Source organism: Mastigoproctus giganteus, chromosome 12 (genome assembly GCF_048544385.1).
Source record: "Mastigoproctus giganteus isolate SK-2022 chromosome 12, ASM4854438v1, whole genome shotgun sequence".
Classification (NCBI taxonomy): domain Eukaryota; kingdom Metazoa; phylum Arthropoda; class Arachnida; order Uropygi; family Thelyphonidae; genus Mastigoproctus; species Mastigoproctus giganteus.
The window spans coordinates 94,418,391-94,435,841 of record NC_143586.1 but is presented as its reverse complement, the minus strand read 5'-3'; the positions used below and the strand labels follow the sequence as shown (position 1 = coordinate 94,435,841).

Genomic DNA, 17,451 nt, shown 5'->3' with positions numbered 1-17,451 from the left:
CTGCCATATGTCTCATTAGTTCATCTGACACTACGTGCGTGCGCCTGTGTGAGTCAGTCAGTAGTTTGTGTGCTCCTCGGTTTAATACTAATTACAGTGGTTTTAATGTTTAACCTATGGATGAAGTACACATCACCTATATGCTTATCGAGCGACTGATCCACTGACGAAGCTTTCATCCTGCCACCTGAATCAGGTAAATAGTATTTACCTGATTCAGGTAGTATTTTTCCATATTCATATCACTGCAAACGAATACAAAATGCTATAGCATGTTGTATTCTGCCAGCCTTTGTTCACCAGCCATAGCCCCGGGTGCTGAAAACCTTACTTTCCGATCACAGCATTAAGCTTAAGTGCGCCCTTTGTTTTCACTCAGCTTCCCCTGACTCTGCTTGCCGTACTATTCAACTGTGCGGAAAGTTCGCAACCCCTAGCTCGAAGCAAACTCACAGCAAGACATCCACGTAGACTATGCAAACGCCGTCTATTGAATATCCTCCCAAATATGAGCAGAAACGGAAAACTCCTAAACTCGACACAGAAATGTGCCCTCTGCTATCATTTGGCTGGTGACGTCATCCTCTGTACCAGCTGTGATAACCCCCATCTGTCCAGGATGTTCGGGCCTGTCCCCATCCAGCTGGAAGAAACTTTCCATGGCAGCCAGGCTGAAATTCAAGGGATCGTGCTGCAAGAAGCTATGCTCATTATGCCACAAGGACAACCCGAAAATTTCCAACAACAATTCACAGAACTCACCACGCACAACCCAAAGCGCAAAGCAGAAACAGCCCAGCAGGGCAGACTTCATGGAAGTCGCGTCACATCTTGATAATACTCAGCACTATGCCAAACTGCAAGAAAATATGAATGATAATACCTACGAGACTGACACCATCATTACAGATATAATGCCTCATACTGACGCCTCCTACAGACAAACACCAGGCCACCTGAACCTGTCTGCATTGCATGCAAGCATCGATGCATCTTCAGCAACCCCTCAGACAGCTTATATTATGCCAATATCTGAAAATAGCCAAAGCGCACCTGCGTGGAGGTCCGAAGGGTGCCAAACCGAACCAGAAATTAACACTCAATACTTAAAGTCATCCCTAAAGCATATCATTGACAGCAAAATCAACAAAATAGTGCATGATCTCATAGGGAAAATAACTAGTTGCCTAACAAGTCACGAAATCAATGCCAGTCTGCAAGCCAACTCTCACACACTGGAAAGCATGACCTGCAAATTTGCTGATACAACAGCATCACCCCAACATGGCTGCACAGCCCTAAGAAACACCCATGATGCGCAATCTTCAGAGTCCCCCCGGGATAAGTCATACGCGGAAATCCTGGCCACCGAGGTGAGCAATAGGGGCAAAACCATTAAAGGTCAAGCTCTAATATGCACTGCGATAAAATCGCACAGTTCCCTCCGAACTTCAATCCCGTACTGTGACCTAAACCCGTCGCTGACTTCCCAACGCAGTCAAGAAACTATACCGACAACCTCATCAAACCACGTCGACGCCCAAGCGAGCTCAATCGACACAATTCAAAATCAGACGAATGACAAGCACGATAACAGCACTGTCCAATCTGTAGCAGCTTCACTAAAAGGCGATACAAGACAAGAAACCCGCACTCAGAGAAACTCTGCAAAGTATGGCACAGCAATAAACTCCAAGCTGCGAGCTTTCAGGACTCAAGACATTACCAGAAACAGTACAACCAGCCTTTTCGTATCTCGACTGGATCCATGCACAAACCCCTGAACTAGTCAAACAGGTTATATACGAAGAGCTGAATCTACGGCCAACTGTACACAAACTACAAACTAGGAGTCAACAATACGCTGCATTCAAAATTGACTGTAGCCGACACCAAATAGACCTGATAGAAAGCGTCGCCATTTGGCCTGTCAAAACGGAACGAGGATCAGCCCATTTGTTCATATCAATCAACCTCGAAACCTAAAGCGACAACTCAGATCTGACAAAAGTACTCCCACCGCAGTCACAGCTGACTTGGCGATTATAATTGCCTGCCAGAAAGGATGCCAGCACCAGAATCTTCCCACACTAACATACTGGAACAAACTCTGCCCAAGGTTGGTAATACCGTCCTCCAACGCGAGAGAACCCAAGGTCGCCTCATCCCTGTCCTGATCTCTCATTATCGAGAGCCTCTACTTGTTCGCAGCCGGGAAGCAAGGTTCCCTTTCGTGAGGATAAGCATTACAACCTCTCCTACCATCCGCATAATGTTCCAGAATATCAGGTCCTTAAGAAATAAACTTAATACACTGGAAGAGATTCTACTCTCAAACTCACTAGACATCTTGTGCCTCGCTGAAACGTGGTTAGAAGCGAACCAGACAGATATAAACTGCTCCATTCCTGCAGGCTTTCATGTACTGGCTGCCTCTCACGATAACCACAGAGGGGGTGGAGTTGCTATAATTTTCAATACAATAAAGTTCTCCATCGTACACTCTGTCTCAAGTATCTCTCAAGATGTGGAAGCCTTAATGATAACTCTCGAACATCAAGGTACCACTATAGACGTCACATCCCTGACCTTCCTCCAACGCCAACTATGATGGCTATTGACGAAGCCACTAACTGGTTAATAAATAATCTCCACCCAGCAGCCACTCATATCGTATGTGGGGACTTCAATCTTCCACCATCTACCCAACACCTCAAAAGTCGTCTCACAGAATCTCTCCAATCAATCCAAATATTCCAAGTTAACTACCAGCCAACGAGAGACCAAAACCTACTGAACATTGTCTGTTCCTCTGCAATATGCCAACTTGAAGAAACCACAGCCGACATGTTTCAGTCAGACCACCAACCAATCATATTTACAGCTCTTCTACCCAAAAAAATATTTCAATAACCCCAAAACCAAATCTGTGAAAAAGGTCACGGCTCCAAAATTTCTGAATCCAGCACTCTGCATTGAAGCTGCATACACAGTCCCATGGAACATCTTAGATGGATGTGAACTGAGCCTCGCAATCGACTTAATGGCCAAATGGATCAATACCATAGCCCTTCACACCGCTACCAAGACAGTCACCATTACTCCGTGCTCCAGAGCATGGTGAACTCCCCAGCTCAATCAAAGTTTCCATCACAAACAATCACTACACGCCAAGTGGAAAGCTTCCAGCGATGTCCAAGACTTCATTTCATTCTCCAAAGCCAGGGCCGAATTCAACAGAAACAAATCAGCTGCAATTAAAAAGCACCTCAAAAGAACCCTAAAAAGGGGAAAACCATTTTACAGAACAAAGGCTAGTTCTTCAAACAACATCGACCCAATTGACTGGCTCAACTACGTTGCCAGATTTTCTAATCAACCTCCAGCTCTACCTAATCTGCCACTTCTCAACCACTCTCATCCCACTGATAGTCTCACTACGATCCGAATTTCCAAGCAACAACTGATGCAGGCCATTAATACTCTCCCTCTCACAGCAACCACCGGTGACGATGGCATTCCCCAGTTCATAATCAAATGCTTAAGCGCCTTCATCATCGATTCACTCCTCAACCTATACAACAGATGCCTCTATGTTCATTTCTTTCCACCCCAGTGGAACAGGTACTGTCTGGCCCCTTCCTAAGCACCAACAATCGACGCTCCCAAGCCAATATAGGCGCATCGGTTGCGCCTCTGTATTGCTAAAAATTCTGGAGAAAGCACTGCTACCGTCTGTCACCCATCAAATTCTCTGTGACAGTCCTCAGCAAATACACTATGGGATATCAGGAAGGTCAACTATAACTAACCTTGCAACAACCACTCTGCACATCTTAGAAGCCTTTGAACAAAGACAGGAATTGTCAGTTATATATCTTGACATCCATTCTGCATTTGATGCCATCTATATACCTAATCTCCTACGTCTCTTAGAAAACTACTTCAATTTTCACGCGATGTTCTCTGGTTCCTAGAATCTCTCCTATCAAAGAGAACCCTTGTTCTAAAGATCGGAACAAAGACCTTCACGCGTCACATAACTGCCGGTGTGCCTCAAGGGGGGTCCTGCCTGGCATTCTCTTCTCAGCAATCATGGTGCCGTTTGTGACCAACAAGTGCAATTGGATCACATATGCTGATGATGTCAAGCTCCTTACTAGGATAGCGCCACCCAACTCGGCAGCCGAAACCACTCAGCAAATCACTAGCAAACTGCAGGACATGGCTGACTACCTCAATACTTTCAACCTCCAAATCAACCCCCTAAAATCGGCACAAATAATTTATTCACTGAAGGGCAGCCCAACAACGTTGGAGCCTGTGCTTAACGGCTCCTCAGTTCCAAGTGTTCAAACGCACAAAAATCTGGGGGTCATTTTCGACTCCAAACTATCTTTCAACGATCACGTAAACCTCATACAGTCGAGGCTGAATTCACTACGCTGAGTCGCCAAACAACAGCTGCTCCACACCACCGACCCACAACTGGTAAAAAGATAAATCGAATCAATCCTTTACCCGACAATACTGTATGCTTCAGAGATATGGGCCTCGGCTGCCGAATCCAACATTAAAAGAATATTCTCTGTCGAATTCTGGCTTCTAAAATGGGCCAACAGCAAACTCCACCTTCCCCTAGCTCTCAGATCAATGCAGTTAGCAGAAGCCCTTCAACTACGCAGGCTCTGATCCTACATCGGAGAAAGAAGGCGGCTATTCACCATCAAGATGGCCACCGGAAAAATTACAGAGCCAAACTTCTGGGATCACTGCTCTTGGCACATTCCTCCCCCTTATCTCCGGTCTTCAGCACAGCTGCTAGCAAACCGTAATAACCGGCTAGTACTAACCGACAGATTCTGCTAAAGCAAATGCTGCCCTCACTGCAAGCCATCGACAGGGACCTCCAAGAAGTGGTCAATAATAAAAAATACAGGAAGGGAATCCTCGCCGAACCGAAAATGTAAAACTGTGCTTTGTTGCCTTCCAATAATCTGATGTAACTTATGTTTTTCTCATGTATCTCTTTTGTAAATATGTTTTGTAAACTCCTGGCACCACCATGCCGTGACTGGACTAATTGTATGTATATCATGCTGCAATTAAAGATTCTATTCTATTCTATTCTATCCATTTAGGCCTAAACCTTGAACAATATTTCTCAGTTGGTATGTAAAGCCTAAGAGCTTCCAAGATAAAAATTTACCCCCAGGGGCTCACATCTGGTGAGTATGGGCTTGGAACACCCAGGGTCCTGAGCTGGATATCATCATTCTTCTCTTTCTTGGTGATTCCTTTCTTTTCTCTCTCTCTTTCTCTCTCAGGGTAATAGGGAATTTTTTTTTTTTTTTTGCCTGGTGCAGCATAAGCCTCAGGCTTCCTTGCACCATATGGCTAATAATAATAATAATAATAATAAAATTCTTTGAATGCTTCCCATTTTGAATTTGTTGTTGGTAACATCATCAGTTTGTCGCACAGTATAGAATTTAAATACTGTCTCAGACCACCATAGTCACCTTTACGAAAGCAAAAACCCTTCCCTTTACCCCTAATGGTAGTTACCTCTTTCAGTAAATCCTACTTCAGCACACTGTGATCACTGCCACCTAGTGGTTCCTTTATCTGTAGATTCTTAATGCATGAAGAATCACTACTGTTAAGCTATTAGTACTTGTATTCCCCCAAGCTAGCAGTTTTTCGACCCACCTAACACTGCCAACAATATCATTCACATCACTGGTGATGACCAAATTATAAATATTCCTGCCTCCTTGTACTCTCTATGGTATATTAATACAAATAACAGTCATCAAGTTGATTCAAGAAATTTTTCCCATAGGTCAAACTGCCAGTCCACAATTTTCAATCAATGAGTGGCAAGTTGAATCTCCCATAATAAGGCACTCAGGTTTACCTGCCCAATCTTATAGTACCCAATGCATTTTATTATGCAGTCTGTAGCACACCTCAACTTACAACCTTTCTTCACTACTAACTACAACAACTAAAGTTTTCAGACTGGGGCAATAAAATTAATTTAGGCTTATGTTAGTTATATGTTCAACTTGTCTCATTCAAAGTAGCCCCTCTCACACCCAGATTTATACATTGATTCATTTTCTTCTACCATTGCTTGAAGCACCTCTAGAACTCTTGTTTCATGATGCTGTCCAACACTTTCTAAGATTCAGCTTCAATTGCCACAATGTCTTCAAATCTTTGTTATTTTAATATGATTTTCATTTCAAAGATGGAGTCACAGGTGGCCAGATTGGGGGAATAGGGAGTGTGTGTATGTGTGTGTGTGGCTGTCATCATTTTGTTCTTCACTGAAAACTGCTAACTGACAAAATCATGTCAACTTGCACAGTGTTGTGATGCAGAAGCCAGTCCTGAGTGGACCACTTATCTGGACATTTCCTCCTGACATCCTTCTTTGAATGCCTTAAAACCAAACAGAACTAGTAATTTACAGTTTGGCCTGGTGGAAGGAACTCCTGATGAACGATTCTCTCATTGTCAAATAAAACAATCAGTATGCTCTTGATGCTTGATCTGACCTGCCTTGCCTTTTTTTTGGATGTGGAAATAATGGACTTTTCCAGTGGGAGGACTGCTGCTTTGTTTCTGGGTCATAACCATAAACCCATCTTTCATCCCCTGTTATGAATGCGGAAAAAAAAATTTTCTGTCCTTTACAGCCTACCTTGCAGGTCCCTAGAGACAAAAAGCCAAGTCTGTTTCTGTTCATCACTAAGCAGCAAACGGGGCACAAATTTTGCAGCAATCCACCTCATGTTTAAATTTTCAGTTAAAATGCATCTGCATGCACCATGATTGACTATATTTGACTAGAATGTCAAATATGGTCAATCATATGCTGTCCATCCTCATGGATGACTTGATGCACTTTTTCAACATTTTCATCTATCACTATAGTCAGTTCCACTTAACGACAGATGATCAGAGAGCTCAAAATTCTCAGCTGAAGTTTGGTCACCTTGGAAACACCAATACCATTGAAAAGTTTCTGTTATACCCATAGCATCATCACTAAATGCTTGTTTAAGCATTTCATAAATCTCTAAAGCTGTTTTATCAAGTCTATAACAAAATTTTATGCAAATATGTTGTTCCTTAATGTCCACCATCTTACTTGGCAAAAAAAATTGCAAGATACACACAGCAGAAACGCATTTAAACACCAACTGTACAAAAGCACAGCGTTCTAACGTTGGCATGAAATAAACCTGGGGCTCACATCTGGCAAGTATGGACTTGGCACACCCAGGGTCCTGAGCTAGATATCATCATTCTTCGCTATCTTGGTGATTCCTTTCTACTTCTGACTCTCTCTCTCTCTAAGTGTAACTCAGAATGGTTTTTTTTTTGGTTGGTGCAGCTAAAGCCTCGGGCTTTCTTGCACCATACAGCTAATAATAATGAATTCAGCAGTATCTACAAATACACTGCTATACTATGTGTGGTTAATGCTCCATGCAGCTAGTTCATAAACTTTAGCCCTGCACCTCGTATATTACACACAGACTTTATACTCTCCTGAAACTGTTCTAAATCATGGTATGATAAAAGGCATAATCCCCCACCCTCTGTTCCTTTCTATACGCATGTTCCAAAATGAAACTTGCCATCCTCTACATCAGGGTGACAAGTCTGAATTAACACTATTATATCAGCGTCTGTAGACTTAACCAGTAGCCCAAATTCATCCATATTATTGACGACACCTCCATCAATACTATATACATGAACAGTTTACTCTTTATATTTTATTGTCATTCACATTTCTCTAATACACTTCTTGCAATTATTGAAGCAAGTTGTGCTATCACTGGCCTGTCATACTTTTCTTCCACCACACCCTTTTACATACTTCAGTAATGAGTAATCACCTTTAGTCATCTGAGACCACTCTAGAAACCTCTCAGTCAAACCCTTGAGGAAAGGGCAAGTGTGATCTTGGCCCATAGAACTAACTTGCTGCATGTCTTCAGCACCCATTTCCTTGGCATTAGCAGCTCCCTTTAGAGATTTAACAAATGCAATCTCAAAGATTGCAAATTAAACCTTAGTCTTTCTGTCCTTAGTCCTTAGATGTTAAACCTTAAGTCCTTCTGTCATTCATTAACAGTAAAGTAACAACAGTAGCAATTGATAAAGAAGTGGTAGGAATGTATCACCATCTCTGATTATGGTAGGTTTCTCTGATTGTATATAATTTACAATCATAAATAAACAGATACCCAGTTGTCAGCTGTGATTAGAAACAACCAGCAAGGGAAACATCAGTTAGATTCATAAAAAGAATATAAAAAAAGAGTTGACTCCACCAAACAGATTTTGATGCATTTTATATCTGCATCTTATGGAAAGAGTTAGTTAGTATTAGTAGTGTCAAATGATGCAAGAAAGCAGCCTTATACAGTATCAGCAAAAAAAAAAAAAAAAACACTTCCCATATCACCTATTCATACCCTCTAATAGACTATCTAGTTTTTTGTTTTTTTTTCTTCCTCCAAGATACCCATATTCTAGTTATGGCAGCCTTACAAATGCGGTCAAGTGAAGGAATGTAGTAGAGCTATCACTAATTGTACAGAGGTCATGGTCTGACGTATGCTCCAACACATTAAGTTATTTGCAGCGCATGGATGGAGATGATCTTCAGATCATATGCTGTTAGTTCCAATGTATGCACAATGGAGGCTGAGGCAGAACTCCATACTCCCCTGTAAGAAACTATAATATATGAAACAACTGGAAGATGGCCTGTTTCACTTTTAACTAAGTCCTTTAAACTGACATTGGTAATACAGGCTTTAAGACAATGAGGATATATCGTCATTTCCATGGCCCACAACCTGAGCAACTAAGATAACAGCACAATCACTCTATATACATTTCAGGTTTTCTAAGATAACAGCACAATCACTCTATATACATTTCAGGTTTTCTAACTCCATCAATTGTGTAGTAATGCAGCTCTTTGAGGACTGTCCACTGTTTTTGAGAAAAGTGATCAGTCACAACGTTAACTATGGCGTCATGTCACTTTATTCTGGCTCCATGGGAACATGACATCTTTGTGTAATGTGAGCTAGGGATTCTACAGCCTGATACATGGCCCTAAAATCCCTATCATCCTTCCAACCACAAGAAGTACGAGCTAGCTAAGATGGGCAAAGGATTAACTCTAGATTTTATTAAGTCAATGTATTCACTGCCAGATAAGAGCCAGTTACCATCCCCAACCCACAAATGTTAAGACTTTACTTTAGAGAACACCTTGAATGTATTACTATCGTATCATCCATGAAGAAAGTCCTTCCAACAATGTTTAACCTTCTCTTTCTTGGTGATTCCCTTCTACTTCTGACTCTCTCTCTTGGAGTAATTTTTTTTTTTTTTTTTTTTCTTTTGGCTGGTGCAGCATAAGCCTCGGGCTTCCTTGCACCATACGGCTAATAATAATAACCACTGTACTGCTGTTCCTCAGTATTCAATCTGCGTACAATAGTTCATACAAGGGCTTTTTCCCTTCCATAGATAACTTAGTAAATTATAACAATGTCTCATATGCAGCATATCAAAATCAACTAGCATATCTATTAGAAGTCAGGTCAATATTTAAAAAAAGTTGCGAGTTAGGGTTAAATTTGTAACTGTCTGCAATCCTGTCCAGACACGATATGAGGGAGTATATGATGAGAGCCTTGTCAATCAATTTGGCCATGGAGAGATTGTGCAGGGCTCATGGGGTAGAATTTTTCTTAGCGTGGTCTGTGCTTGTTAACAGGAGAGATTGCTTCTACAGGGATGGGATACACTTAAATAGAAAGGGGGCAAGAATATTTCCTGATGCTAGTGAGGCAATGTTAGGTGGGTCAGAAAACTGCTAGCTTGGGTGGATTCCCAGACTAATAGATTAACAGTAGCCGCAGGCAGAGGTGGAAATGATTCTTGAACTGCTTCTATTAGAATGAGCAGCAGCCCGGAAACCCAGTTGCTGGGGATTTCAGGAACTGCTGGTAAATCATGAAACAAATAAATACATGGACTGTGTTGGAGTAACTAAGAGTAAGAACAGGTGCATGTATACTTGCATGTACACCAATGCTAGGAGTAAAGTAAATAAATCTGATGAATTTGAAGTGCTGGTTAAGACATCCAAGGTGGATATTTTTGGGATATTAGAGATGTGGTGCCACTAAGATATAAGGGATGCAGAATTGGAATTTGGAGAGTACAATGTGTATAGAAAGGACGGAGGAGGGGTTAGGCTGTTAGTTAAGAAACACACAATCTAAGGAAGTGCATCCAGTTGACATAGATGGACAGTGTAATGTTGAGTCAGTTTGGTGTGACATAAGCACTGGGAAAGCAAAAATGAGGGTAGGAGTTTGTTATAGGCCTAATGACTCTGATGAGTACAATGAACAATTATGCAAAGAAATAGAGGGGGGCCAGTAAATCAGTGTCTTATAATGGGGAATTGTAACTTTCCATATATATACTGGAACGTCACTCACACACTAACAAGGCATTGGTGGATTTTTTTGGATGATTGTTTTCTACAGCAGCATGTCAGAGAGACAACAAGAGGGAGTAACACTCTTGATCTGATAATCAGCAGTGATTATTCATGGATTAAGAATTTACAGATAAAAGAACCACTAGGTGACAGTGATGATAATGTACTATTGTGGGATTTACTTAATGGTGTAGCTACCATCAGGGGTAAAGGGAAAGGTTTTTGCTTTCGTAGAGACAACTACAGCAGTCTCAGAAATTTTTTTAGGTTCTATATAGTGGGACCAACTGATGTTACCAACAGCAAATTCTAAATGGGAAGCATTCAAGGAAGTAATTTTGGAAGCTACTAGGCTTTTTGTTCCAACTAAGAAATACTGCTCTAGGCTCAGGCCCAAATGGATGTCGTGTGAACTAATAAGACTCTTGGCAGAAAAGAGAAATACATGGGATGCACATAAATTGTCAGGTGACACAGAAGCCTATGGTAGATACAAGCTAGTCTGTAATCAAGTCACAAAGGAGGTTAGGCAAGCAAAGGCAGATTATGAGAAATCTTTGGCAAAGGATGCAAAGAAAAACAGCAGACTTCTTTACTTATATAAACTCTAAGAGGAAGGGAATGAATCAGATTAGTCCACTTGATATCAGTGGTTTGACTGTAGATGATCATTCTCAGATAGCTGTCGAACTAAACGAGCATTCTGCATTTACATTCACACATGAGGATTATTCAAGGAGGAGAGGGCCAGACGTTTATCAAACTCTAACAGAAAGTTAAATGATTTTGTAATAACTGAGAGCAAAGTTGTTGAAGTTAAACATCAGAAAGGAACCTGGGGTAGATGGGATCTATCCAGATATATTAAAGGAAGTAAGCAAAACCTTGGCCATAATTATGAGAGCATCCTTGGACTTGGGGGGGAAGGGAGGTCCCCATGGACTGGAGATGTGCAAATGTATCTCCAATACACAAAGGGTGATCAAAGGGTGACACGTATAATTACAGACCTGTTGGTTTGACTTCTGTTCCATGGAAAATAACGGAGTCACTGGTTAAAGAAGCATTGCAGGATCATTTAGACAAGACTGCAATAATAATTCTGACACAGACTGTGTTTGTTAAGGGAAAGTGTTGTCTGACCAGTTTGATTGGATATTATGACATGGTCACAAAGGAACTGGATGCAAAAAATAATTTTGATATACTTGGATTTCAGGAAAGCTTTTGATACTGTTGCACATGGAAGACTACTGTACAAATTGGAGTATCACATTAAGGGCAAGTTGCTACCATGGATAAAAGAATGGTTGAGTGGTAGAAACAGAGTGGTAATCAATGGATACTGCTCTAAGTGGAATAATGTTATTAGTGGTGTCCCTCATGGCTCGGTGTTGGGCCCATTGTTGTTTTGCATATTTATCAATGATATTGATGAAGATATATCAGGCTTAATGTCAAGTTTGCAGATGATACAAAGGTTAGCAGGATTGTTAATAACAGTAATGACAGTTTGCTGCTGCAACAGGATCTGAAAAAGTTGGGTAGATGGGCTGAGAAGTGTCAACTGAAATTTAACACTGACAAATGCAAAGTACTGCATATGAGTAGCAGTAATCCCAGAGAAATGTACCAACTTGATGGTGTTACACTCGGGTAGTGGAGAATGAAAGAAACCCGGGGGGTAATCGTGTAGTAAGTGTTGTAGTAAGATATGCAGTTTTCGGGGCTTAGAGGGGAACAGGTATCCTGTGTGTTATCAGACACTCAGCCTAAAACACTGATGGATCCAATATTTCTCTATTACAGAAGATTTAGAAGTCCGGTTGGCCTGCCTCCCTAAAATCCACTCATGCACACCTTCTCGATGGTAAGCCCTGTTACGTCACTTAGGGGCAACGAACGTGTAGAGTGGTTCTCTTCAAGACACCTGGTCAGCATGAAGAGGAAGAGACCAAACCCTCCCGCAATGAGAGCACAACAATACAAATGGCCCTCAGTCCCCAGCAGCTTTCACTCTCCCTCTTACGGCAGCGAGAGGATCAGAGTGGAAGCAGAGGGTGCTAAGAATCTCTGGGTACGACCAGGCTGCCATGCACGGAAATTGAACTTGGCCTGTTATAACGTATGATCACTCATCAGTGAAGACAGGATATTAGAGCTGGAAAAGGAATTAGAAAATGTGAATTGGAATATCATCGGTTTGGCTGAAACAAGAAGAAGAAATGAATCACTTATAAGTTTATCAAGTGGAAATCTGCTGTACACCAATGGAAACAGTGAAAGGAGTGAAGGTGAAGTTGGGTTTCTGGTCCATAAAAATTTTAAAAACAACATTTTGGAATTCAAAAGTACATCACCAAGGGTGTCAAGAGTAATATTCAAGATTTCTAAGAGGTACAAGCTAAAGATTATAATGATTTATGCACCAACATCGAGCCATGATGATGAAGAGGTTGAAGAAATGTACACTGAAATTGAGAGTCTTCTAGATGAGCAGAAAACCCACTACACTATTATTATGGGGGACTTCAATGCTAAGGTTGGAAAAAGGCAAAACAGCACAAAAAGAGGAACTATAGGAAATTTTGGAATTGGTGAAAGAAATATAAAAGAGGTGAAAGACTTGTGGAATTTGCAGAATCTCAAGGACTGTCAGTAATGAACACTTTTTTCAAGAAAAGGGTGAACAGAAAGTGGACATGGAAGAGTCCAAATGGATTAACAACTAATGAAATCGACTTCATCCTCACTAACAGAAGATATATTGTGAATGATGTTACCGTCCTGAATAAGGTAAATGTTGGAAGTGATCACAGAATGGTAAGATGTACACTTGATATAGATGTAGGAAAGGAAAGGAAAAAACTGACTCGAGTAAATAATACAAAGGTCTTTGAAATAACAGAGGAGGAGAAAAAGCACTGGAACTTAAGAACACGTTTGAGCTTCTGCAGACTGCTCAGGACCAAGATATCGACGAGGAATATTACAACTTTCTGAAAGTGATAAAGCCCAAGAAACCTATAGGGAAACAGAAATCCAAAGAAAAAAAAATTAGTCAAGAAACACTTGTCATGATGAATCAAAGACGACAAATGAAGAGCAAGAAAAACACTGACAGGGAGAAAATTGAGTATACTGAGTTATGCAAAGCCATTAGAAAGAGACTCAGAGAGGACATAAGAAGATTTAACACAAGAAAAGTAGAACAAGCATTAAGGGAAAACAAAGGATTTAAATCAGCAGCCATGAGCAGTAATACAGAAAGACAAATGATACTGAAACTGAAGAATAGCGATGGTGTACTTATAAACAGCAGAGAAGGCATAATTCAAATAGCAGAAGACTACTATAGAGAATTATACAAAGAGCGAGGGAATAATACCAGCCGTGGGGAAGATGGATTGCAAAGTAGCAACACATACGACATACCCGATATTCTTCCTGATGAGGTAGAACATGCATTGAAGAAAATGAAGAATCGGAAAGCCCCGAGGGAAGATGAAGTTACTGTAGAGTTGTTAAAATTGGGAGGAAGAGACATAACACAAAAACTGGCAAGGCTCTTCACAAAGTGCATTAGAAAAGGTGTGGTGCCTAAGCAGTGGAATAATGCAATCATAGTTTTGCTGCATAAGAAAGGAGATAAATCAGAAATTGGAAATTATAGACCAATTAGCTTGTTATCCCACATCTACAAGTTGTTCACAAGGGTCATTACTAACAGATTAGAAAGAATATTTGATGAGAATCAACCGAAAGAGCAAGCTGGCTTTAGGACAGGATTCTCAACTATGGATCACCTTCACGTAATATCACAGCTAATGGAGAAAGCAAATGAATACAAAACACCATTATGCCTGGCATTTGTGGATTATGAAAAGGCATTTGACTCCATACAGCATAAGGCAATGTTTCGGGCACTGGAAAGACAAGGCATAGATATTCCATATATTATGATTTTGAAGAAAATATATGAGAGTGCTACATCCTTTATTAGACTAGACAAAGACAGTAGCAAATTTAAAATCGAGAAAGGAGTTCGACAAGGAGACACAATATCTCCGAAGCTGTTTACTGCTGCCCTTGAGGAAGCTTTCAGAAGATTAGACTGGTCGCAGAAAGGAATCAATGTGAACGGAGAGTACCTAAACCATTTACGATTTGCAGATGACATTGTGGTTATAAGCCACGATCCCAAAGAATCAGAGGAAAATCTTAATCAGTTATGCACAGTTAGTAAGGATTTTGGACTAAAGATGAATATGGCTAAAACAAAAGTAATGATGAACAAGTATGGCACGGAAAGGGAAATAATGATTGAAGGAGCAGTAATTGAAAAGGTGGAGTCATATACTTATCTGGGACAAGTTATTAGCTGTAATAATGATAAATAGCTGGAAGTCAAGAGAAGAATAAATTTTGGATGGATAGCATTCAGGAAATATAGTCACATACTGAAGAGCAATATCCCAGTTTGTCTGAAACATAAAATAATGAAACAATGTATACTCCCCACCAGGACTTATGGAAGTGAAACTTGGGCACTCACCAAAAGAATGGAAGAGAAGCTAAGAACTACACAGCGAAGAATGGAACGAATTATATTGGGAATCAGACTGTTAGATAAGAAGAGAAACACATGGATTAGGCAGCAAACTCAAGTAAAGGACATTCTTATCAAAACTAAAGAACTAAAATGGTCTTGGGCAGGACACATAGCTCGAAGACATGATGACAGATGGACTAAGAAAATAACAGAATAGTACCCAAGAGGAGCTAGAAGAAAACCTGGAAGACAAAGGCGGTGATGGATAGATGAAATTCATGAGGTTTTGAGTAGTAAATGGATGGCCAGTGCTCAAAACAGAGGGAACTGGAAAGTTGCTGGAGAGGCCTTCGTCCTGCAGTGGATTGAAAATGGCTGATGATGATGATGCAGTTTTCTGATCAGTGCAGACAGGGTGCCAAAGTAGGTCAATGATATTCAGGACTTGCAAACAGGGTTAAGGAGGTGATTATCTCTTTGTATAATGCAATGGTCAGGCCACACCTTGAGTACTGCGTACCGGTTTGGAAGCCTCATTTTTGGAAGGATGCAGAGTTGCTATAACAAGTACAGAAAAGGGCAACAAGACTGGTGAAGGGAACAAAGGGGTGTTCTTATGAAAAAAAGTAAAGTAAATTGCAGCCATTATCAACCCACTGCAGGATGGAAGCCTCCTCAACAATTCATGCTGAGGGAAATGGACCATAATCTGCCACGCTGGTCCAGTGCGGGTTGGCAGATCGATCATATTCAGCAGTCAGGGGCTTGAACCCCGGTCTACTCAAAGAGTGTGTGCTACTGCACTCCCGCTCCTGACCACTCGGCTACGGAAAACCATTCTTATGAAGAAAGGCTTAAATTCTGCAAACTGCAGCTTCTGGAAACTAGGTACCTGCAAGGCGATCTGATTGAGCTGTATAAGGCCTTGAACGGATTGAGCAGGCTCAATGCTGATGGGATTCTTCCTTTTGCTTGGATTGCAAACCTGTGAGGGGCACAGATTCAAAGTGAGGAAAGACAGTTTTAGAACAGATGTGCAGAAGTTTGCCTTTAGCCAGCAGGTAGTTGATTGCTGGAACAAACTTCCATCTGCTGTTGTGGAAGTTGATAGCTTAAATAAATTCAAGGCACAACTAGACAAACGTTTAGAATGAATAGATCAATGAAATAGGAATTGGTTTTTTTTTTTTTTTTTTTTTTTTGGCTGATGCTGTATAAGCTTGCTTTCTTGTATCATGTGCCTCTACTAAAGCTAATGCTAAGTCAACTTAATCTTACGAAGTGAAATCAAAAATAGAAACTGGATGATTACTTGCAAAATATAGTAAGGTTACATTGTGTAAAACATAAATTAAATAAACTCCTTTGTACGGAAATATTTTATAATTCCCCAGAAAGTCAAATTGTGGTGGGCACATGTGGAAAAGAAAAAAAAAAAAAAGAAAAAGTTTTCGAATTAAAAAAATTACGGCGTTCTTTTACAATATATATATATTTTTTTAATAATTAAAAAAAAAAAACTCATACGAAGTAAGGATCGTTCCTCACCTTACTACCGGCTGAATTGCGTTCAGGACCGGAATATAAGTTCTTACTTTCAATATATATTTTAAGTCAATATATATTTTAAGAACTTTATTACAAACACAATCGGTCAGCGTATTACACTGCACACTTACTATTTGCCAAAAAGAATAAAAATTCCATGCCTTTAGCAGACCTGTACATAAAGATGCGACGCTTCCCGAACCATTAGGCTTAAAGTTTATATTAGTCATACCCTCTTGTGACAGTTTGTGCTGCAAATAAATTTGCACTTTAGCCTTTTTTCGCCTTTATATATCCGTTGCACTTTCACTTTGTACATCACTTTATTGGTGTTATTACATTGCAATATATACACCCCATAATCGCAAAGTATATTTCTTAAATAGAACCTCACCTCAGAAACATCAGCTGCAGGTCATACACGGTCTTTCACCCTTCCGTAGATAACTTAGTAAATTATGGCAAGCGAGCAAATCAGTAGGCATACAGCTGACTACTTAATCAAATTTTCGAATCGTTAAATCAAACTTTCACTTGCTTCACACGCTTTCTAAACTTACGTATCACGTAAATTAAGAGTGACTCAAATTCAGTAATTTTTATGTAAATATTTCACTGCAGAACCGCATTCTTGCCTGAAATTCTTATTAAAACAAGCTATATGTTTACTGTACATACGCGAATTCATCAGTTTACAGTACACAAACTTGAAAAAATAATATACAAACATAGAGTACAGTATAAAGTTGAAAAATGGTAGAGTGTATAAATTTTTGGTTAAGGTTGAAAAATA

General features: G+C 40.4%; 1 protein-coding gene across 3 annotated transcripts in view; it reads right to left on the bottom strand.

The window, feature by feature from the left end:
• The window catches only part of LOC150077285 (FGFR1 oncogene partner 2 homolog), a 112,312-nt gene extending 95,195 nt beyond the window's left edge, over positions 1-17,117 (bottom strand). The window contains exon 1 of one of the 3 annotated variants that reach the window (XM_090386181.1): positions 17,053-17,117. Coding sequence is in view for 1 of the 3 variants with exons in the window: in XM_090386179.1 (XP_090242305.1) it covers positions 16,790-16,838 (49 nt within the window). In the remaining 2 variants the exon portion in view is untranslated. Of the gene's footprint in view, positions 1-16,658; positions 16,713-16,789; positions 16,874-17,052 lie in introns of those variants that run through there. The other 2 variants (XM_090386179.1, XM_090386180.1) reach the window with 2 other exon arrangements.
• Positions 17,118-17,451: the final 334 nt, after the last annotated feature.